Source organism: Typopeltis vanoorti, chromosome 2, assembly GCF_054136105.1.
Source record: "Typopeltis vanoorti isolate ZY-2024b chromosome 2, IOZ_Tvanoo_1.0, whole genome shotgun sequence".
NCBI lineage: Eukaryota > Metazoa > Arthropoda > Arachnida > Uropygi > Thelyphonidae > Typopeltis > Typopeltis vanoorti.
Window position 1 is genome coordinate 3,917,297 of NC_143550.1, and position 24,918 is coordinate 3,942,214.

Genomic DNA, 24,918 nt, shown 5'->3' on the forward strand with positions numbered 1-24,918 from the left:
TGGTAGGCAAGTTTTTAATATATAATTTTCAATAAATTTATAACTTTTTTTGCCCATATTTACAATGGAAAACGGTATTGTAGTTGAAGGAGATAATCCTCGTTCTTCTCTTCCATATGTTACACCTTCGAGTAATTCAAATATACCAACCAAATATAGCATTCTCCTTCATTATTGTTTTCTAATACACAGTATCTTAAAACAAGCACATTGTCCCCCACTCTGCACAGATTTGGTTACAATTAATTGATAAATTAAAGTATTCAAAGTTATCCTACAATTAATTGCATTAGACAAATCAAGATGAGCACTGATTGCTATATGCTCTTAAAACTTTCATACTTAGATAAAAATGCAGTCAAATTGACGTAAATTTTGTAGCGCATGTTGCATAAGTCACAACAGCACAATGAACCGAAATGGGCATGCGGCACCACTTATATTGATTTTTAATAGAGAATATTGTTTAGATATAACAAAGGATGTTTTTTTTTTTTTTTTAATTATCCCATAGTATTATTACACCAGATCATAGAGGTCAAGTTCATGTATTTTATACAGCACCTTTTCTGGGTTGTTATAGAGTTCACATTTGGAAATGTTCATACAGTTTAGCAAATGCATTAGTGATGCTTCCTCGATGTTACAGATTTTGCAGGTGGGGAAGACTTTTATGCCATTGCTAAACTTGATTGGTCTTGTGTGGCCGGTCTTGAGGCAAGAGATCATGGTAGTGGCACTGCGATTAAATTTGGAGTTGATGGTAGCTCCTGGATTTTCTGCTAAGTACCAGTGGTGAGTCATGTCCTGAAGAATTGTTCTTTTTATGTTTTCTTTTTGGGTGGTTTTAAAAAGATCGAAATCTGTGATATCACTTGATGTTGCGGCCATTTTTGCTACTTTATCTGCAGTTTCGTTTCCCTTTAATCCCACAATGGGATGGGATCCATTGGAAGATTATTTCGGAATCCTTATGTAGTTTGTTGTTCACCACAAAGGATGGTGAAGAAGTGGAGTGTTGATAATTTTCTTCATTACTTTTGAGAGAAATGAGGTGAGTGCAATGGAATAACAGGACATAAAGCAGCATCAAGCTTTCTTCAGAATGAGTTGAATATAGATAGGTTTATGTGCTGCAGAAGAGACTAGGTTATGAAAGATTATTATAAGATGTATTAATTCTGGAGCACAAGTGTGGGAGAAAACAATTAGAATCAGATGACTTGTATATGTCCACTAAATTATTCAAGATTCTGATGTCTTTCTGACAAAGGAGAGAGAAGACATGCAGTGAGCTGTTCTTAGTAAAGTGGAGATGTTTCTCCTTGTTCAGTAGTGCAAGAATTGAAAAAGAATGATACTTGTAAGTTAGCCTTATCTTTTGGTTATATTAAATGGATATGCAAGAGAGAGGTAGAAATAATGATGGGAAGAAATTGTGCTCCATGGATATGGCGAGGAATCAAAAGGCTTGACTGCCATTTGAGTAGGAGAAAATGTTTTCTGCATGTGGAAACAAGAGCTCTAGTTTCAAACCATCTACAACATGGTGAAGGCTTTTCCTGGACTGCTTTGGCAAGCTTGTTAGAAAACAAAGAGCAGTTTGGAGTTGCTAAAGACCATCATTCCAGCAGGAATCATTTCAGTTTGGTTGGAACATGTGTCTGATTCAAAAGGGAAGAATAGTAAGCAAACCCAAGGAAAGGAGGAGAAGAAACCACAGAAATCATCCCATCTGCCACTATTGCATTACTACAGGACAAAAGTCTGAGTGCGGTTGTGTGAAAGTCTTATTTATATATATATATATATATATATTAAAAGCCTTAATATTAGCTAGTAAGAGGAGAGCTAACAATCCACAGTATACTTATCATGAGAATTGGTTAAGAAGAAATCAAGTGCATTCGAGTACTGTGAGAAGGTTGAGTTAAATAATCTGAACATTGTCAGCTACTTCAGATCTGAACTCAATATTAATAGTAATCTCACACAAAGCAATGGCAGTCATCTACTATGCCTGAAATACTAAATATTATTAAATTCAATCTACTAGAGCAGCATTACTACAATAGATAACTTTGATGCATTTTAGATAGTGTATGTACATGACACACACAACAGCAAACTCACCTGAGGGCTGAAAAGCAAACTTGCACACACACACGAAAAAAAAAAAAAAAAATGTTTATATATATACACACACACAATATATATATATATATACTTAGATTTGTCACTTACTCAATATATCAGTCTCATCAATAATTTCTGACTGAAGAATTTCTTCGAGGACATCTTCCAAAGTAAGAACACCAATTATTTCATAAAAGGGATCACCATCACCTTCATTGTTTATATGCCGGACAAAGGCCATATGAGAATGACCTAGAAAAGAAAGTCAGGGGAAATGGAGTTAAGACTCAAAAATTTAGTGGTAAATAAAAATAAGAAACTAATTATGTAAACATGCCCTATGCCACTCTGCATTAATCTTTAGTTCAATGATTAATCGAATAAGCCTAGATATATTATTTTCACAGAAATTACAACCAATGGCAATCACAATTACCATAATGACAATTTTACAATCAATAATATTTCATTTCATAAAATGTTAAATTGTTGCCAAAGTGTACTGTCAATATTACTATTCATAAATCTCAAATGTTATAATTTAAATTTTTTAACTTTTAATTTTGTGGCCTTCCTCCTCTCATTCTTCCCCAACATAACTGCCTTTTCCAATGATTCATCAGCTCGCATAATATGACCAAAGTATATCAACTGCTGTTTAGCGATCATCGCCTCCAAGGAGGAATCTGTCTTTATTGGTCATTCTTGCAGTCCATGAGATTCTTAATAGTCTCCTCCACACCCATAATTCAAATGAATCAATTTGCTTTCTATCTTTCTTCTTAATAATCCAGTTTTCACATCCATAGATCACTACTGGAAATAACATTGCCTTGACAATTATAACTTTTCTGGCTTTACTCACACCTCTATCTTTCATAATTTTTGTCAGGTTTAACATTGCTTTTTTCCAATGGTTGGCTGCACAGAGGAGGCAGCATGCAGTATTAAGGGAAGTGAATTTTTGGATTTTTTGAGGGACAGCTGTCTTAGGCAGCATGTGATGGAGGGAACACGATGATCAAGAGTTTTGGATCTGGTCAAAGTATCAGAATAACGGAAAAACTCACGTAGAAATATTATTTAATGGTATAATTTTCGCCCGTGTGTCACAGGCATCTTCAGTACAATTAGGCACAAAAATCAAACATTAACTGACAATTCCAAAAAGCGCCACCTAAGTAGCTGGTGTAAGATAACTAAAAAGGTCAATAACTTTCCTAAAAAAAAAAAAAAAAAAAAATATTTAATACAATAAAAAGTTAGGAAAGATTAGCTGATTTGTAAAGTACTATCTCCCATAAAGGGGATAGACGTAACACCAGCTTTTTTTTTTTTTTTTTTTTTTTTTTTTTAGGAAAGTTATTGACCTTTTTAGTTATCTTACACCAGCTACTTAGGTGGCGCTTTTTGGAATTGTCAGTTAATGTTTGATTTTTGTGCCTAATTGTACTGAAGATGCCTGTGACACACGGGCGAAAATTATACCATTAAATAATATTTCTACGTGAGTTTTTCCGTTATTTATTATATATAGTTATGTCTACTCACGGTTTACCTCTTTTAAAACTCAAAGTATCAGAGGATCTGATTGTGACTGAGATTTGGTGAGATGACTATGTAGTCCTGACCTGGAGGATGAATGTGGATTGCAAAGGCAGAAGGAATTTATGTGGAATTATAAGGCAGGGCAACTATCATAGACTTAGAAACCAACTTGCAACAGTGAAAATGGATAATCCATTACCCAGGTGCTGAATGCTCTCCCCATCAGCCGTCAACTACCCATCGATCTCCTTGGTGAGTATGCAAACTCCATTGGAAATGGCAAGCGAGAAGTTAGGTAGTAATGACTGACATGTTGTTGTTAGTAAAAAGAGAAAGTCTTTACAAAGAATGACAGATATCAATCACAATACTTAACATTCGTGAATTACAATAAAGAATACTGAAATTATTACAACTATCAGAATCTAGTAAGTGCATCAATCTCAAATGCTTTACATTTTATTTTAACATATCAATATATCAAGAAAGCATTTTGGAGGCTGCACAAAATGAACAATGGTAATAATTTGTTGCACATAGAGAATAAACTCATGAAGAGTATAAATTCACTCACTGCGTTAGTAAGGATAGCAACAGAAATTAGCAAATCAGGCCAAGAAAAACCTGGGTGAGTTTTTTTGATATGTGGCAATTAGAAAAATGACTATGGCAAGATGGCGTTAATGATGCAAGTAGGAGATTGGTAACTGCTGCAGAGGACACTATCAAGACTCAAGTGAGCAGTTCATCAGGGTGTTTCATCCTCAATGTGAAATCAGAAGCTCAAATGTAGAGAATGAAATAAGAGAAGACTTACTGTTAAAAAAGCAAGAGGTATATGAAGAGTTAAGTAAGGTGGATGTCAATAAGGCAATAAGACTTGATTACATATCACCATGTCTTAAGGGAATGTTCCAAGGAGTTAGCATCAGCCTTGCCCTACCCTGTTTAATAAAAATCTTGCAACAGCACAAATTCCAATGCAACAAACTGCAGGTTGATCTGTATATCTGGAGTTGTAGTCAAGGTATTGCAGAGGTTGGTGAGAGATAGAATAAAAAATGGATCAATAACAGTGGTATTCTTTGTGTTTGTCAGCATGAGTTTGTTAAAAAGGATGTCATGTTTTACTAGTGTATGTACTATAACAAGGTAACAAATGTATTGGACAAGGAGATGCATATACAGTGTTATACTTAGAGTTTGCAAAAGCTTTTGATAGATTAACTAAAGTTAATTAAATTTAGTCATGAATTCTCCACAGGTTTCTCTATATAATCAACTTTTGATAGATTGTCACACAAGCTGGTCACTAACCTAGAGCAGATGGGATTGGATAAGAGACTAGCAAGTTGGATAGGTGACTATCAGAAAGTATCAGCAAGTTGTGGGGGGAGAGAGAAGAAGAATCACTAGTGATGTGTGCCACAGGGGTCTGTTTTGGGACCAATGTTATTTAATTTGTATATTAATGATATTGGGATGGGTTTAACTGGTGCATACAACTGTTAAAAGATTATGCAAAACTGGGGAGAGTGATGAGGAATCATGCAGATGTTGTGGCCTTACAGGAGAACATGAATAGATGTATGAGTGGGCAACAGTATGGAACTCTTAATTCAATGTTTCAAAGTGTAAAGTTCTGAATTTAGTGGGCAACAATGAGATGCAAATTATTATCTTGGTTGGGAAATTTTGGAGAAAGTTGAGGAGACAGACCTTGGAGTGGTGATGGACAAGGATCTGAAGTCATCACATCAGATCATGGCAATGATGCAGAGGACCTTAATGTATAGAAATCGAGGACTTATACAATGGAACCAGAACCTCTTTATTTCTGTACACTAAGGTCCTCTGCATCATTGCCATAATCTGATGTGATGACTTCACAACAACTTCAGATCCTTGTCCATCACCACTCCAAGGTCTGTCTCCTCAACTTTCTCCAAAATTTCCTCACCAATACTTTATATCTCATTGTAAAGGGGTGATTCAGAAGTTTTGCTTTCTTGCATTTCAGCTGTTCTAGTTTAGAACAAAAATAATTTAGATAACCAGTATCAGAACACATCATCTGAACTTCTATGTATATACAAAAGACAGTGCATATTGTTAAGAGGATCAACTGCTTGTTAAATTTAAAAATCACATCCCCCCTCCCCATTCTTCTTAGATTTTAAGATAAAATCCATCCACAGTTATTCCTGAATGTTTATAAAAGTGCTTGTTTACAGCCTAAAACATCTTTCCGAGCAAATACAAAAACACGAACCCAGCAAAATTCATATAAACAATGTGGTGCAATTTCAAACGTTCAGTAAAATGAACATCTTATCTTCCATTGATACTGGATATCGTCTTAATATAAAGAAATATAATGAATTAGTTGACAAAAATAGACATACTTTATCGAGGATCATAGACTGCATAAAATTTTGTGGTGTACACTAACTGCTGTTAAGAGGACATGATGAAACCATCAATTTGAACAATCAAGGAGTGTTTTTAGATATGGTGTCATACACAGCTACATTAGATAGTGTTTTAAACGATCATCTTGAAAATTCGAAAATAGCAAAAAATACATCAAAAATCAACCAAAATGACATTTTAGACTGCATGTATAAAGTGTATATAGAAGAAATTAAAAGTGAAATTGATAAAGCGAGTTGCGTTTCCTTGCAAGCAGACGAGACAACCAATGTATCCTGTCGTTTGCAGTTCGTAATTACCGTATTTGCCGGCATATAAGACGCACCCCCTTTTTTGTACACATCTTTTAGGAATAAAACTTTATCACTGAATATAATAATGAATATACAGTATTTCAAATATAAAGTAATAAGAGGTCTAATTTCAAGAAATACCTAATCTAACTAGGAAAGAGTACTCACCTTTTAATCTTCTTCGTCAAACCCCAGAAATTCATCTCTAGAGCTAAATGAAGAGACACTTCAAACCTCTTCTAAATCAGAATCTGAGTCCTCATACAACAACTTGTCCTCTGTACCATCCAGTGCATTACTAATGCCACACTTCTTAAATGATTCAACCACTGTCTCAGTTTCACAGCATCCCATGAAGCTTTGACCCACTCACAAACTTGCGAAATGCCAGGCCTCTTCCTTCTTCCTGATGGCGTAACCTCAAAATCTGAAGACTGCATCCAGCTGTTCCACTTCTCCTTCATAAATCCCTTAAATGGTTTATTAATACAGACATCTAAAGGTTGAAGCTAACTAGTTAGACCTCCTGGATCTAACTAGTTGAAGCTAACTGAGTTTTCAATTCCTTGAATTTATTTTTAAACTCTTCTGTTCTGTGAGAACAAAACTGATCCCATACTAGCAGGGCAGGCTTCTTCAACAGTCCACCAGGGTGCTTTGACCTAATTTTATCTATCCATAACTTCATTCCTCCTCCATCCATCCAGCCTTTTGCGTGAACATGTACAAACACTCCTTCAAGCAGTTTTTCTTTGGGTAGCAGCTTCCTTTTAAAAATCAATAGTGCAATTTTGTCCAATCAGCACAGCAGGATAAACAACCTTGTAGTGAGTTTTTTTCGTGCCCCAAAGTTTTAACAGTAACACCTTTTGTGCCCTTGGAATCTTTTGTTTGAGGGCACATCAAAAGTCAGCGTCACTTCGTCCATGTTTCCTATTTGCGCAAGTTCAAAATTTTCTTGTTTCCTTGCGTTAATGACGAATCGATGAAATTCAATAATTTTTTCTTCATATTCAGCTGGCATTTTTTGTGATATTTTCAGTCCGCATACATGAATCTGGAACACCATGATGCTGATCCAGTAAAGTTGGCGATCCCTCTGTTAGTGGCTATCGCTTTCGGGTCATGAATAATCATTTTTGTAGACAATGAGTTGCTTTTTTCAGATCCTCTTCCTGATTCCGCCAAGATCTTATCATTTTTTCAGTTGGGGTGGCCTGAATTGCCTCTCTGCAGCCCTGTTTCCATGTTCTTTAGCATACACAATCACACGTAGCTTGTATGCAATATTGTAGCAATGCCGACGTTTTTCAACCATAATTTGCCAAGAAATTTAGAGAAAATTGAACGGCAGAAATTTATTACCGTTCACAACAACCGCGACAACATGCGCATCCACTGACCTCTATGTAACTGGGATGCTCTCACACACCGCACGGAAACAAGAGAAATCGCGTAACTCGGAACAGAGAAAGTTTTCTAGAAATGAAAGTAATAAAAAATCTGAGTATCGCTGTATAAGACGCACCTTGTTTTTCAGACCTATTTTCAAAGAAAAAAAGTACGTCTTATACGCCGGCAAATACGGTATTTTGCATTACCTAAAAGATTCTCAACCAGTGAAAGGTTTCTAGTGTTTGTTGATGTTCTTGATAGGACTGCTACGGGACTTACAAATGTGTTAAAAGAAGAACTGAAATCTTTTAGTGTCAACGAAAAATTGATCGCACAGGCCTATGATGGTGCAGCAGTAATGAGCGGATCATGAAATGGTGTACAAAGTTTAATGAAAGAAGTTTACCCTAATGCCCATTATGTTCACTGTTATGTGCATCAGCTGAATTTAATTTTAAAAAAGTCGGTTCATCAAATAAGCGAATAGGAACATTTTTTTCTACTTTAAGTGGATTTGGCATGTTCTTTACATCCTCTCCAAAACGAAATGACTTGCTTCGCGAAATTAGTCAAACACAAGTACCAAGAGTTTGTGAAACATGATGGAATTTTCGTTCCAAGATAGTGAATTGTATAAAAGAGAATAAAATAGAGCTTCTGGAATGTTTTAACAAAATCATAAACGAAGAGGGATGGGACGACAAAAGCATGTGGGAATCAGTTGGATTCAAAAAATCGTTGGAAGATTGAGTTCAACTTCTTTTTATCTTTTTTTAATTCAATTTTAAAACATGTCGATGTACTTCACAACATATTGCAATCTAATAAAACCAACAATATCACTATCAAAGAAGCATTCAACAAATTTGAATCATCCATTAATCTCGTACGGAATTGCATCGCCGATTTTATTCCTGATGATCCAGATTTCGTGAGGAAATCTGGATCATAGTTCCAGATGAACACAAGGAAATACCTAAAAAAATAATTAAAAGACACAACACGACAGATGAATTACTGATAAAAGATGCTAAAGAAGCCTACAACAAAATAAGTAGTGAATTGGTGACAGATTCAGCAGCTTTGAAATATTTAAATAATTTTTTATTGTAGACCCTAAAAATTTCAATACACAACATTTTCCTAGGGAACACATAATAAACATTAAAAGAAATTATCCAATGCTAAGTGAAGACAAGATGATATCAGAATTAACTGTTATGTATGAAAATATTACTTTTAGTGATATACCCAACATCAATGCCTTTTATACAAGACAACAAACTGGTCGATACCTTTTCCAAAGTGTCAAAATAAATTGAAATTGTTTTAGTGACACCTGTTTCCACAGCTGATGCCGAATGTTGTCTTAGCACTATAAAACGTATTAAAACACTTTTAAGAAATTCGACAGGCCAAGATCAGTTGAATGATTTAGCCGTACTATCTATTCATAAAGATTATTTACAAGAAATTCAACAGTTTAATCATAAAGTAATCGAAAAATTTGCTCATATGAAACAAAGAAGAGCAGAATATTTATATAAATAATAATTCTGTGAATATCGGTAAATGAAAATTATAAAATGTATATGCTACGCAAAAAGTTTTGTGCATCTGACTAGAAATACTGATGGCTCCACTTCTTTGATACAGAAATAACTTTAAGGTATTTGTTTCTTAATTTTTTTAAAATATTTTTGTCTTAATCTGTATTTTATATTTTTTCTGGATTCATCAGTAGTTCTTATTTAATTTGTTATTATTTTTGTGTCTTGTCCTTTATTTTTTTCAGTGTCTGTCTTTATTGAAAACCTATTATGTTTTGATCATGTCACTATATATATATTACATAATATGTACTACATATTATGTTTACTATGTAAAAAATAAAATTTATGATTTTTCTTTGACTTTTAATGTGTTTATATTTATGGGTTTATTAATCAATCTTAATTAAACAATTTTAACTTTTTAAAAATTTATTTTCTCTGAAATTTTGACATTGATTTATAATAATAATAAATAATAGAAATAATAACTTTTTTTTTTTAACATTTGAAAAATGAAAACTAAAAAATATTTTGCAGGATGGCCAGCTGGAGCCAAACCAGCATCTTTGGATTTCCGGTCCACTGCTCTAGTCCATTGAGCTGCCTGCAACTGCAAATCTTTCGAGTTTTTGTGTTATTAATACATTGAGCCCATATATGTTACATCCTAACAATTTTAAAAAATTAATAGCTCAATGCATCAGTGGATTCTGACTAAACATTATTTTAATATAAATAATAACTATAAATTAATAATAGAACCAACTATATAAATATAAAAAAATTAAGTTGTTTTTGGCCCCTGGCCCCACCTGTTTCTATTGTCACCAGCCACCACTACCTGATTATGGACAAACAAGCAGGAACCATACTGTTGAAATAAAAATGGAAGAACATAGATTAATTTCAATTTCTTCAATATAGAAAATCTGATCTAGGCAAACATCTTATTTGCAGGCTATCTGAGTCAGGTAAACCAAGTCATGCTGCTTCCTTGCAGTTCTTTCAAATCTGAAGAAACTGTTTAAGATGAAGGTAAAGTATTCCCTCATTGAAAGTTATGTAAAGCATTCAAGTTATATTTGATATTTACTCATTTAGCTACTAGTATTTTGCTGGTTTTATACCGAGCATCTTCAGATGCACAAATAGTTTTTCTTACTACACAATCATGTATGTGTGGAAACAGTTAAAATTGTAATGAACAATACAAAGAAATAAAGACCTAATTTGATGCCATCTACTGCTGGATAAGGAGAAGTTTACACATATGAAGTTCATCTTAAAATGCCTATTTCCCAAATTTTTGTTAAATTAATACAGACATCCTTGTTGAGGTTTGGGGTTTGTTTCATAGCTGCTGCTGATTCCAAAAACAGTCTTTCCAACTTGTAATGACTTATTGTGTAGCATTTTTTTTTTTTGACATGTAATCCTGTGTGAAAGAATGTCTAAAGCATCTGACTAGCCATAACAATGGTGCCCGAATGTATTTTTTATGTTCTCCAAGGTGGATGTCAAGAGATGAAAAGTCTGTCCGTAGTATGCCAGATCACAAGTACAGGGCACTTCACACACTCTTGGATTTTCCCGTGAGTAAATGGATGATGGTTGTAAGTTTGTTATATGGTTTAAATTTGGTGTAAACTTGTATTTATTAAGCACTCTCTTTATCTTTTAAGATGTGCCTTGGATATATCTAACAGTAGCAGTTTTGTTGTAGTCTTATGTATTTTGAAAGGAGGGGGCATTTAGTATTTTATCCATTTATTTGAAATTATAGAACCTGGCTAAAAATGTGTAGTAAAGATGAGTTCAGTAGCAATGCAAAGTCACTGAACTAACAGCCCTGACTCTGTGTTAGCATTTTAAGGATACCATACTGTTGGGCTGAATGATGGCATGCTTGTTGCTGTTTTCTTCCAGTAATGTGTGTTTCCTATAAATAGAAAAAGATAATGAACAATTTTAAAGGCAAAGTGATTAGTGTAAATATAACCTCCATACTACATTCAAACCATATATCAATCATTTGGTCAACTAAGAATAAACTCCATCCAGGAGTGGATGTGTTCCGTACTTGTGAACTGGCTTACTATGCACAGCAGGAAGATCTGCTGACATCTGCCATTTATTTCTATCTTCAATGATATTATGTAAAAAAACACTAAGTGGGTACTAATAAAACACACACATACACACAAATAAATAAAAAACAAAGAAACGCTTTTTATGATAATGTGAATCCTACTGATGAAAGGCACAAACTAGCTTTGGTAGCATGGTGGATGGGCCAAACTTCCAAGGTTTACAAACTACCTGAAGCCTATAATAAGCAGGATTGTCATCTTGTGGGAGTGATGAACATTTCCAAACATCTATATCCCTGATGATATTCGAACAAACAGCCAACAGATGCATACATACTCTAAAGGAGTATTTAGTATTATTTCCAGGCATTCATGGAAATTCTACTAATTTCCTGCAGATATACTGCCTCAAACAAATTTGGTGTACTTCCCACTCACTCTGCCAGTACATTCCACTCCTTCACCATTCTATATGCAACAAATATACTACGCACCTCTCAGGAAGAAGCAATGGAGTATTTATAGGTAAATATGACCTCTCCATTGCTTCTGCCTGAGTATCACCATTCTGGGTCTGCCTCCCACTGACAAGACCTCAATAAAGGTCAAAACCGGTCTGGGCAGTGGCCCTTCCCTTAATGCACAGCAGTATACATGTCCGCAAGGAGGTGTGCTTTGCATTATGGGAGATACTGAGACAAGGAGTGATGAGAACTTGGTCCACCTTTGCTACGAGTTGCCAAGGGATGTACCACCTTACCTCAGTCCTGAAGATATTTTCAGGTGCAAACTTTGTTTGCTTACACTTGGATAAAGGATTAAACTAAATTTATTATTATTATTATTCCTGATACCTCCAAGGAGTCTGAAGACTCATTGCGGGAGGACACCTACAACTGTCTCAACCACTACACCGAACCTCTACTACGAATCATCTCCATCAACGCCATCTACCGCCCACCTCCACCACTACCACAACTAGTATTTTTTGTCTGTAAATTGCGTGTGTTCTGAACGGCCGATTTGTCTGTATGCGGGATGAAAAACCCTGCTATCTCCGTATGAGATCGGCTAACTCACTTTCAACTGAAATCGTCCAGATAAAGATTTCTCCCGTCGCGACGAGAATCGAACTTAGGCCTATTCCAATCGAAGGGCGCAATGTACCGTCATTCTTCCAATTGCGCTACGGAGGTGCTTACTTATTACAGGTAAGTGTAGTTGGTTAGTGTGACTAATGTATTTTAGTTCTATTTCAGAACTACTGGTAAATTTGTGTGTGTGTGTGTGTGTGTGTGTGTGAGTGTGTGTGTGTGTGTGTGAGAGAGAGAGAGAGAGAGAGAGAGAGAAGTAGATGGAATGAAAGATTAGTGAGTTAGCAAACCTGCTGCTCCTTTGCTCATAAGATAATTTGTTGAAATGCCCTCAATACCAAACCTAAACCTTTTCAAATGGCTGAAAATATCAAGTGCAACAGCACAGATTTCTCCAAATATTTCCATGGTACATGTCCAGAAATGGGTGATGCAGGCAAGGAGATCTGCTGTGGATCTTAATTGGGGTAATTTATACTGATAGTCACTGATTAGCTGACAGTTCTCCACATGTTTGAGATGAATGTTGATGACCTTCTCCATTCCTTTATTCAGAATGACATGTGAAGTGTCTACCATCAATAGCTTGATGATAGACACCTGTCTCTCTCTTTCTTTCTTTTTCTTTTGCTGCTTGTTCCTTTCATGGATTTTTGACCAAGTGGCCTGATCTGGTCTTTCCAATTCTTCTTTTCCATTTATTTAGTATTTTTTTCAGTCTACTATTGTCCCTTCTAGCTAGATAACATTGTTGTTATTTTTTATGTGCGAACACTCCATGGAGCCAAAAGACTCATCACGGGAGATCCTCCCCATATCCATTAACACAATACCTATCATACATCTCGTTAAACCTATTCACTGTTGGGGCACTCACAACCACCTTTGGCAATCCATTCCACTCATTCACCACTTTCCAAGTAAAGAACCTAGTCTGCACACTCTTACTAACCACATTCTTGGACACAACTTCCAAGTATGACCCCTTGTTTTCCTCCTACTTCCCATGTATTGAAAAATTTCTTCTGTGTCAATGTTATGGAATCCTTTTAGTAGCTTATAAGTTTCTAATACATATCCCCTCTCCTCTGCCTGTCAGCTAAACTCTGCAATCCACTCCCTCAATCTATCCTCATAGTGAACATTCCACAGACCTGTTACTAGCTTGGTTACTTGTCTCTGAATCCTCTCCACCACCTCCCAATCTGCACAGGTGACCAAATCTGTGCACAGTAGTCAACATATGGCCAAATCATAGCCTTATAAAGAGGGATAATAACCTCTCCATCTTTACTTGTCAATGTGTTCTACAGCAATCAAGTAATCCTCTGAACTATTCTGCCTACTCTTGCGATATGTCCTCTGAACTTCAAATCTCTATCCGCCATCATTCCTGGATCCTTAGCCTCATCAATTTCCTATAAACTAGTACCATACATCTATATACGAAGTATGTAATCTTTTTATCCCAAAGTGCAAAGTCCATAACCTTACATTTCACAACACTGACTTGACAACCACTGTCCTTTGCCAATGCTACCATTTATTTAAATCACCCTGTAAGATATCTATATCACCTTTATCAACTGTTGTCCTCCCTAGTTTTGCATCATCAGCATACAACTGAATATCCCCATTCAAATATTCTGCTATGTTATTAATGTAAAAATTAAAGAGTAGTGGTCCTAGTACAGAGCCTGGAGCATTCTGTTAGTCACCCTCATTCACCTTGATTTCACTCCACCATGCATCACGCTCTGATGTCTGTCTATCAGCCACTCCCCTCCTATTCATTCTCATTTGATTCAGCTTATGCAATAATTTTCCATGTGGCACTCTGTCAAATGCCTTTGCAAAATCCAGCTGTATCATGGTGTAGCCATTTCCTTTATCCAATTCTGCTGTCCCCTTATAAAATGTGAATAAATTACTGAGACAGGATTATCCTTTTACAAAGCCATGTTGACCCTATAGAGCAGGGATCAGCAACCTTTTCAGACTCATGGGCACATTCAACTTTTATTTTTAATAATTGGGCCACAAGCATTTAAGAGAAAATAGTGTGTGAAAAAATTAATTAAGTTATCAATTTAAAAAAAAAAACACAGAAGTTTTTAAAGTATGAGATATGATAAGCATGAAAATGAAACTCAATGAAAAATTATCACATAAAAACAAAGTAATACAGTTTATGCATTACAATATGTGTGTCTCCCTGCTTAATGAGACTTTTGTGACTGTTTTCCCTTAGCCAAATTATCTATATCCACTTTATAACCTGAGGTGCAAATTCGAATCATTCAAATTTTTTTAAATAACGAAACCTGTGGTGCGTTCATAATTAGAAGAAACACACGTATAAACCACAGTGAAAATTATTTAATTGTAAATATTTCATCCTAAGTATCTTAGGACATCATCAGTACAGTATTTAAACAAAAATTAGGAATAACATACAGTTAGGGCGCATGATTACAATAGAATCTCATGAAAACATGCATAACGTGCTAAAGTAGTAAAAAAAAAAAAAAAAAAAAAAAAAAAAAACGTTAATTCTTTAACACAGTTTTGTATGATAATTTCCCATACATTAGGAATAGTAAGAACGTCGTTGCGGTTTTGGTTTGGTCTGTGTAGTAGGGCTTCAGAACTTTCTTTGTATAAACGTTCATGTTTAAATAAAGATCTATGTAAAAGTTTAGCCATTTCCCAATGGATCCTATGGTTTGGATTTTCAATTCCGTGTTGAGAGAGGCCAGATTTCTGTGGTTTAAGAAGACGAATGTGGTCTTGATGTTCCAAGATGCGTTAATTATTTAACTGTGTTAAATAATTAACTTTTTTTTTTTTTTTTTGTACTACTTTAGCACGTTATGCACGTTTTCATGAGATTCTATTGTGATCATGCACCCTAACTGTATGTTATTCCTAATTTTTGTTTAAATACTGTACTGATGATGTCCTAAGATACTTAGGATGAAATATTTACAATTAAATAATTTTCACTGTGGTTTGTACATGTGTTTCTTCTAATTATGAATCATTCAAATGTTCATCAGTCAGTCAGTCAAGAAGAAAATTTATTTTTTCTAAAACTCATGGCAGAAAATGCTGATTCACAAATGTATGTGCTTCCAAATGTGACTATCATGTTCTATGCGAAACTGATTAATACTTCACAGTTTTTGGTAAGCATCGATAAAATTTTTGGATATTGTCTAACGAAAATGCGTTCTTTAATGTTTCATTGTGTTGTAATTCCAAAACTTCCATCTGTAGTTGGTTTGGTATGTCATCAATGTCGACATTTAAAAGGGTTCAAACATAATCGCATTTCGATGCTATTTTTACGAAAATTAACAAATCTCGTTGATTTTCATAAAATCAGTAAGATTTGTTGCAAGGGCAATATCATGAAGTATATGTATAAAATTATTTTTAATTTATTATTCATATTATAAAATGTATTATTTAAATAATTCAACATATGGGCCACATGTCATGTAAGTATGGTCAACCTTTTATTGGCTGCCAAGAATGCACGTTTGGGCCCACCAGTTGCCGACCCCTGCTATAGAGTATCATATTCTTATCCACCCATTCCTGAATTTTACTTTTAACCAACTTTTCAGAACCATTCTTTTTTTTCCATTCTGGAAAAGAATTTCTGGCACATTCTTTTTCTTTTGTTCTATGTCTTTATATTTACTTATACAGCAGTTAAATGGTTTTATATTCAGGAATTATAAAATTTAATTTGTTTTATGGTCCCAATTGGTATATCCAGCTGAGAAATTTCATTACTGCTGTTTGAATTTGTTTTTCATTCTAAATTTTGATGGTTCATGTTTCAGTTTCATAAAATAAAGCCAGTTTAGATAGGACATTATATAGTTTGATTCTGGTGTGGTTTTGTAGCAGGGATGGCTTAAATATATTATTCTTTATGCATTTTATTATTATTATTATTATACAGGCAACTCCATGGAGTCCAAAGACTCATAGCAGGAGACCCAATCTATCCACACCTCTCTTTGAACTCATTAACAGACAAAGCACTCACAAATGACTATGGCAACCCATTCCACTCATTCACCACTCTCCAAGCAAAAAATATAGTCCTCACACCCCTAATGACCAATGAGTCTTTGACTCCATGAGGTCTTGAAGTAGTAATAATAATAATAAGAAGAAGACCAAACTTGTTAAAACATAGAAAAATATTCATCACTACAATATTTTGCAATATTATAATAATGTATTCTGGGAACACACAAAACAAAAATGAAAAAAAAAAGTAACAAAAATTATTTTGAAAACTCTTAAAAAACAAGTCTTGGGCAATACACTTCTTATTGATCGCTTGTGGTTTCCACTCCCCCCCCCACCCAAAAAAAATTAAAATTAAAATTAAAGTTACATTTTCCTGATACTTAGTAGAAATATTTTTTTAAAAAAATAATAAAAATAAAGCACTATTATACAAGTTTGGTATAGCTCACCTTTCTTAAATTCATTCAGCATTACATCGAGAGTTTCATCTTCAAACACATAGGTGATAGGATGATTATAGAACTCACATAACGTCCGTAATGGAGAATTGTCATCTGGATCTACAAATGCCAAATCCTTAGTGTGTAATAGAGCAACTATATTGTTGCGATCACCATCATGAACAGGAATTCTAGTATAGCCTTGTTTCATTATTTCTGACATTGTTTCAAAATTCAGTACAGCATCAAAAGGAACCATAAATACATCATCTATTTTTGTCATAACATCAGTAACAGTTTTCTTTTTTAATTCAAGGGCACCTGAAATAATGTTAACTTCTTCGTTTTCTAACTTGTTGTAATCTTTGGTAAGGCGAATAAATTCCATCAACCTTTCTCTGTCATAAACATTTCCTATCTCTTCACCTAATAGAAAATCCAAAATCTTACTGATTGGATAAGAGAGAGGAAATGTAAGCAGCATAAAAAGTTTTGTGATCCAAACAGTCCTTGCACCTATAGCCAAACCATGACGAGAGCATATAGCCTGTGGTATTATTTCTCCAAAGACAACAATACTCATTGTAGACACAACTATAGCTATTACTCCTGATGTCAAATCATCCATCAGGATTGTTAATGTACTGTTTACTAACACATTACCAAGTAAAAGAGAACAAAGTAAATAATTTCCTCTTTTGCGTAAAGGTGATATTGTTCGAGCATATTTTTTTTCTGTTTCATTACCACAATTTTCAATAACTCTTAATTCTGTTTTGTCTAGTGCCATAAGACCTAGGTTAAGTCCACTGAAAAGTCCTGATAAAAGAAGCAACACAAGAATTATACAAATTTGTAACCAAAGAGGTAACAAAGCCCCTTCAGCAAGAATGCAATTCCAAGGCTCGTCCCCCTGGTGCACCCACTGAGTAAATTTTCCATTCTGCGATGTCTGTCTCACACATATATAATATTCACCATTTGGGGTTTTAGGAAATGCCAAAGAAATTTTCACAGTATTAGGTGAAATGAATTCAAAAGGCTGTAGATGGTGTATAACTCTTGTTGGCAAGTCATCACAACTACTTCCCTTTTTTCGTGCTATAGTTGTAAAAGCAAGTGTGGTAAGAGGAGAAAAGTTTTCACCAAAGAGCTGCAAGGTTATCTTCACACCAGCTTGAATTTCAGTTATCCCATTTGCAGATGTATATACTCTGTATCCTTCACCACGAATTCCAAAAACATTAGCTCCTATAATGTCTTCCAGTCTCCTATGTTAAAAGAGAAAAATTCAGATCCATAAAGATGACCAAGGGCAAAATATGCAAACAAGTATCTAATACTGCACAAATACCTAATACTCTGCAAGAAATAAATGCAAAAATTGGTCTATCAAACAAAATCAAAGAATGACATTCTTAATTAATATATCAAGTGCTCAGGAGATGTATCATGCTCCAACCATCTGACTTGCAAACTTTTAATATTAAGTATGTTGAAATAATTTTTTTCGTCATGAAAGAAGTACTACATACTTTCATTTTCATTAACATTATTAACATCATTAATATTAATAATTATCATTAACATATTTCATATAATAATTCAATCATAATAAACAATACCAAAACCTAAATGTTGGTAACTAAAAATCAAAAAGTCACATACCCGTTACCAATTACACTACCCAGTCACGCACAGGGCCGCGCCAACCCGAGGGTGCAAAGGGTGCACTGCACCTGGGCGGCAAAAAAACAAAAAGCTTTAAGGTATAATTTAGAAAAAATATACGATGCTTTATACATTTTATATCAAGATAAATCAAGAGATAGCAACAAGGGGAACGAAGCTGAATCATTATTATTAAAAATTAAATCTTTCAAAATGCATATGTTCTCTTGTTATATGGCACCAAATCTTATCGAAAATTAATGTCATAAGTAATTTGATGCAAAAACCGGACGTAATTATGTCTACAATAAAGAAAATGTTGACAGACCTAAAAAATTATTTAAAGGATTGTAGAACAGATGAGGCATTCAAAAATATGTTAGGGGAAGCAATCAAAATTGCAAATACAGTGGATTGTGATCCAATTTTTCCTTGTATGCCAATAGTCAGACCTCAGAAAACAAAAAAATTATTCTCGTAAATTTCAAAGTCAATTTTTATTTAGTTATAATTGATACAACTATTTCAAAACTTGATGAAAGATTTACATTATTGAAAGAACATAATGATGTTTTTGAATTTTTAAATGACATTTATTTATTAAAACCAATGGAGAAAAAAGAAAAATTAAAATTTATAAAGATTTGGAGATAAAATTGACAGATGGTAAACATTCTGATGTAAATTCCTTGGAATTATGCGAGGAAATAGAAAATATTTTAATCTATCTTAATCTGAATATGAACGCATTTTCGGTAATCGAGTATATATTTTCGAATGATCTTCTTAGTGTTTTTTCTCCAATTTGTCAATAACACTAAGAATTTATTTAACAATACCTGTGACTGCTGCAACTGGCTAAAGATCTTTTTCAAAACTGAAAATTATAAAAAATCATCTCCGCAGTACAATGACACAGGATAAACTCAACAATTTAAGTCTTATTAGCATATACATATACATTAGCCAGGCGCTATCAGTCCGGGGGGACTTCTGGCCTCAGGCACCACATGTCGCCACTGGGCACGGTCCTCTGCAACTGTCCGCCACATTCTGGTCTCCAGCCCGACAGCCTGCAGGTCTTCCTTCTCCTGATCTGCCCATCTCTTTCTCGGTCTCCCTGGCGGCCTCCCCGATTGGGGTTGGGCCTCCCACGCTTGTCTCACAGTCCTTTTGGTGTCCATATGGTACAGGTGCCCCAGCCACTGAAGACGCCGGGCTCGCAGCTCCATCAAGACATCTGCCGAGTTGTATAAAGCATGTATAGCAGCATTGGACCGCCTCCTCCAGACTCCGTCTGCCATGACCCCTCCATAGATACATCGTAGCATCTTGTTCTCGAATACTCTCAGGTGATCGGCTTGTCTCGCCGTGAGAGTCCACGCTTCAGCACCGTAGAGGAGAACAGGCCTGATCAAAGTCTTGTATAGTCCCACCTTTGTAGTCCAAGACAGCAAGCGCAAGGCAAAAAGGGGATGCACCTGATAATAGGCCACATTCGTAGCATTTACCCGACTCTGGACATCAGCCTCAACTTTGTTGTCTTCAATCACAAAAGAACCCAAGTACCTAAATACCTTCACCCTCTCAAACTGTGCAGCTCCCTCTGGATCTTGGGCAGTATGGCGACTCATAAAAAGGTATTTTGTCTTCTCGGCATTTATTTTCAGGCCAACTTCTTCTGCAGCTTCTTCAATAGCAGTAACCAATGCCACCGCGTCGTCTCATTGATGCGCCATAACGTTTAGGTCATCAGCGTAGCCAAGAATCCTATCTTGCATCCCCATGTCGACTCCACCTGCCACTTGCTGTGTGTTTCTAATTACATTTTCCAACACTAGATTGAAGAGAATCAGAGAAAGCCCATCACCCTGCTTCACACCGGTCTGTACTTGAAAAGGGTCCGAAAGGTCACCTTCTGCTTTCACACTTGCTCTCGAACCAACTATGCACACTTGCGCCATTTTTCAGAGTTTTCGAGGAATTCCCAACTCTTCTAACACCTGCCATATTTTTGGGCATATCATTGAGTCATAGGCTTTAGAAAAGTCTATGAAAATATTATGAACTTCCTGGTTATATTCCCAGCACTTTTCAAAAACTTGGCGCAGCGTGAAGAGTTTGTCTATTGTAGAACAGTTCCTTCTGAAGCCCGTCGGGTAGTCACCAAGGCACTTTTCTGCATATGGTGTGAAGCGTATTAGCATGATGGTAGACAGCACCTTGTAGCCAGTCAACAGCAGTGAGATGCCCCTATAGTTGATGCATTGAGCCTTATCCCCTTTCTTATATACTGGGGTGATCAGCGACTCCTTCCACTCGTCCGGCAGCCGTTCTTCTCGCCAGATCATCAAGATGAGCCAGTGCATCTGCTCCAGCAGGATGTCCCCACCATTCTTCTGGAGCTTCGCCAGTATGCAGTCCACTCCTGGAGCCTTATTATTTTTCAGCATGCGGATAGCACGAGTAATCTCACTAAATGTCGGCTCTTCAATAAATGGTTCAGCAGTTTGATAAGGAGTTCCAGCATTGACATTTCAGCAAGTTCGCAAAATATCTACGCCACCAAGCGAGAGCATCTTTTGAGTTTGTTAATAGATTTCCACTCTCATCTCTTATGGTTGCCGCTTGTGTCTGGGCACTTCGCATGGCTTTGATCGTCCGATACATCTCCCGTCCATTATTCGTCACCCTATTTCTCACTATACTAGCCACTTTCTCATTAAGATACTTCCACTTTTCCCTGCGTAGACATGTATTCACCACTCCTCACCCTCCCATATGCAGCTTTCTTCCTGCTATCCGCTAGGTAGTTCAATAGTGCTTCCCTTCGTTTCGCTACAGCTTCTTCACACTGTCTATTAAACCATGCTTTTCTCCTCCTCTTTCTCTTTCCCACAGTTGTTGAGGCAGCTAACGCAACCGTATTTTTGATGGTGTCCCACATCCCATCCGGATCATCCTCTTCCTCCTGTAACTCCCTAAAACAATTCTGCAACTCTAACTGGAAAGCCCGCTTGCCTTCCGCTGTTTTCAACTTGTCCAGGTCCCATGCTGATCGTATGGTAGGACATGCAGGCTTCTGAACTGCAATTCTATGCATGAAATCATAGGCTGCCAGATAGTGGTTGCTATCTCCATCTGCTGTGGTGACGTCGATACACTAGTACATGGTCTATTTGGTTTAGCTGTTCTACTGTCTGGCGATCTCCAGGTCTGCTTGTGGACGTCTTTATGTGCAAACATAGTGCTCTTTACGAAGCATCCTGTAGCAGCAGCAAAACTTGCAAGTCGGATCCCATTATCATTGCACTCCTTATGTAGGCTCTCACTACCCATGAAAGGACGCCACACATGCTCTCTCTCCCCAGCTTCACGTTGAAATCTCCCACCACTAGCTTGACATCATAGGACGGTAGATTAGTACAAGTACGCTCAAGCACTACGTAGAAACAATCTTTAGCTTCCTCCGAGCTCTCTTCAGTAGGTGCATAACAGTTCACAATATACACATTTTGAAAACATCCCTTAACTCTAATGGTACACAGCTGATTGCTCACAGGCTTAAAATTTAAAATATTACACAAAAAAGTTATCACTAACTAAAAACGCAGTTCCGAGGACTCTTTGTCCTCTGTTGTCACCACAATAGTATAGCGTGTACCCCTGATTGCGGGTCGAGCCTTGTCCTGGCCAACGCGCTTCTTGTACAGCACAAAGTCCAATTTTATACTGTCGTAAGACATTCGTCACATTAAAAAGAGCTCCTTCTTTCACCAAACTACGTATATTCCAGGTCCCAAAACGATTAATAATCATAGTCGCAAAGGCGTCCGAATTCCAAGGCTTCTGTGGTGCTTGTTTCATAACCAATAGGGTTTTTACAGGAGGGGTGGTTGGCCCCTCGCTAACCCTCCCTTATATTAGGATTCCTTAACTAAATTGAGCAGCATAGTATACTAGCGACAGAAATTTTTAAGCAGTTGCATACAACAAAGTACTATAATAAGCTTCTACTCAAATTAGGCTTAGCTGCTTGCACATTCTCTACCACTACAGTTTCATAAAGTATACTCACTAAAAACTAATAGACAATTTACACAAACCTACATGCAATGTGCTATTAGCATAGAACATCGAATTGCTACTAATTTAGATATGGAGGATATAATAAATGATTTTGCTACAAAAAAATCACGTTAAGTAAATTTTACATAAAGGAATGTGCAATTAATCTTTGTTTATATTAAGAAATGATTGTTCTTTTTTGTTTGTTTTTGAAAAAAATGTTAAAAATAACTATACAAAACTATGTATTCTGTGTTTTTAATAAATAAGTCATGTAACTTTTGGTTTGCATAAATTGTTATTTTATTTATTGTAGTAAATGCTACATGCAATTTCTTTTAGCTATTTTTTAAGGGGCGGCTGATAAAAGTTTGCAGCCGATCAGTAAATACCCTTGGCACAATCCTGGTCACACATATCATTGTATTATCAATTCTTAACACTTGCAGTTGTCCTGAAACTCTGCATTACTGCAGCTAAATTGCTCCAAGTAAAGGAAATGATACCAATCAACACTAAGAAAATTATCTACCATAGCATCTGTTAAACAATAAAGATATGGAATAACAGTCTATACGAACACTGCAAATAATCTGTCCAAATTAGAATCATTGCACGAAAGAATCATTTCAATGGTACTCTGGAGAGCCAACACACAAGTAACACTGACCAAGTCTTTAATGGCCAAATATTAAATATATCAAACTTGAAACACTATGTAATCTACTACTTCAATAATGATTACCATAAAACAGAAACACATGCTGCATAGCAAGGCTTACCACTATTCTCTACACCGGTGGTTCCCAACCTTTTTCCACTTGTGTACCCCTTTTAAACCCATTTCTATAAATTGTACCCCTTGTTTTTATAATAGCTGTTTTTAAATACTGACATTTATTGTTCCATAACTAATGTTTTGCATTTTGTTTACTATACTTGTTTTTCTGCCATTACTAATTATTTTTCGTGTATCCCTGAACGGCCCAGCATGTACCCCCAGGGGTACGCGTACTACCGGTTGGGAACCGATGCCCTACACCAGCACTTCCCAAACAGTGGGCTGCAAGTTTTGTTGAGGAGGTCCATGAAATAATGAAGACAAATTAATAATTTTAAGACTAAGTAGATTTTTTCAATCTTAAAAGAAACGTATTCAATTTTTATTATTTGTTATTTCTTTTTTGTTGTTTTTTATATTTTAATGGAAAAAATCACACATTGCTGTTGGTTCAAAATTTTGCTTCCTGCGTATTTCAGGGCTTAATGAATATTAGTAAATATATGCTTATTCATATGTTTCGTTTCAAAATATTTATTGTATTTCATTTTAAATACAATAAATATTATAATAATATATGTCCATATTAGGATTTTTTTTTTCCCCGATGGGAGACCTGAAATTATTATTATTATTGTTATTATTTGACACCTCCAGGGAGTCCAAAGACTCATCGAGGGAGAGTGTGCCAACAGCATCGAACAATTGGTCCCCTTCCAAATACTAACCGCAAATATTTTAAATTTTCCAAAGGGGGGGGGGGCCTTTACATCCATAAGTTTGGGAAGCACTGCTCTACACAACCTGGAGCTTCAACAATAGACATGGAGAAACTATGAGAGAGAGCATATGATACCTACTCTGATCAACAATCGTCCATATACAACTTAACCAGTTCTATTTTGAATTTGTCTGTTTTTATTTTATTAAATTTGACAGTTGCTTTGATATCTTTATAATAAGATGTAATAAAGGTTTGTAGTTCTGAATCTAATGTCACAGATTTTAAGATGTTTAACATTTTGTTCCTGTCAATGGAATCAAATGCTTGTTTGAAGTCAAAACTGCAGTATTATTATATGAATTTTATCATATTATATGAATATTACTATGTATAGTGTAATAATGTATAATAGTATTATAATGTTATGTATGAATATTACTATGTAAAATGCAATAATACAATATTATGATGTAACATGAAAATATAATGTAATAAAACATTTAAAAAAAAAAAAATTCCATGAAATAAATGGTTTAATCCTTTATCCAAGTGTAAGCAAACAAAGTTTGCACCTGAAGTATTTTCAGGACTAGGGTAACTCGGGGGTACCATCAGTTGTCCTGATTTCCTGGTATCCGT

General features: G+C 35.5%; 1 protein-coding gene across 1 annotated transcript in view; it reads right to left on the minus strand.

The window, feature by feature from the left end:
• The window catches only part of LOC150108790 (unextended protein-like), a 119,642-nt gene that overhangs the window by 82,309 nt on the left and 12,415 nt on the right, over window positions 1–24,918 (minus strand). The window contains exons 2-3 of the mRNA XM_090414269.1: window positions 17,045–18,306; window positions 2,245–2,388 (exon numbers count right to left, since the gene is read on the minus strand). Of these exons, the coding sequence (XP_090270395.1) occupies window positions 2,245–2,388; window positions 17,045–18,306 (1,406 nt within the window). The remainder of the gene's footprint in view (window positions 1–2,244; window positions 2,389–17,044; window positions 18,307–24,918) is intronic.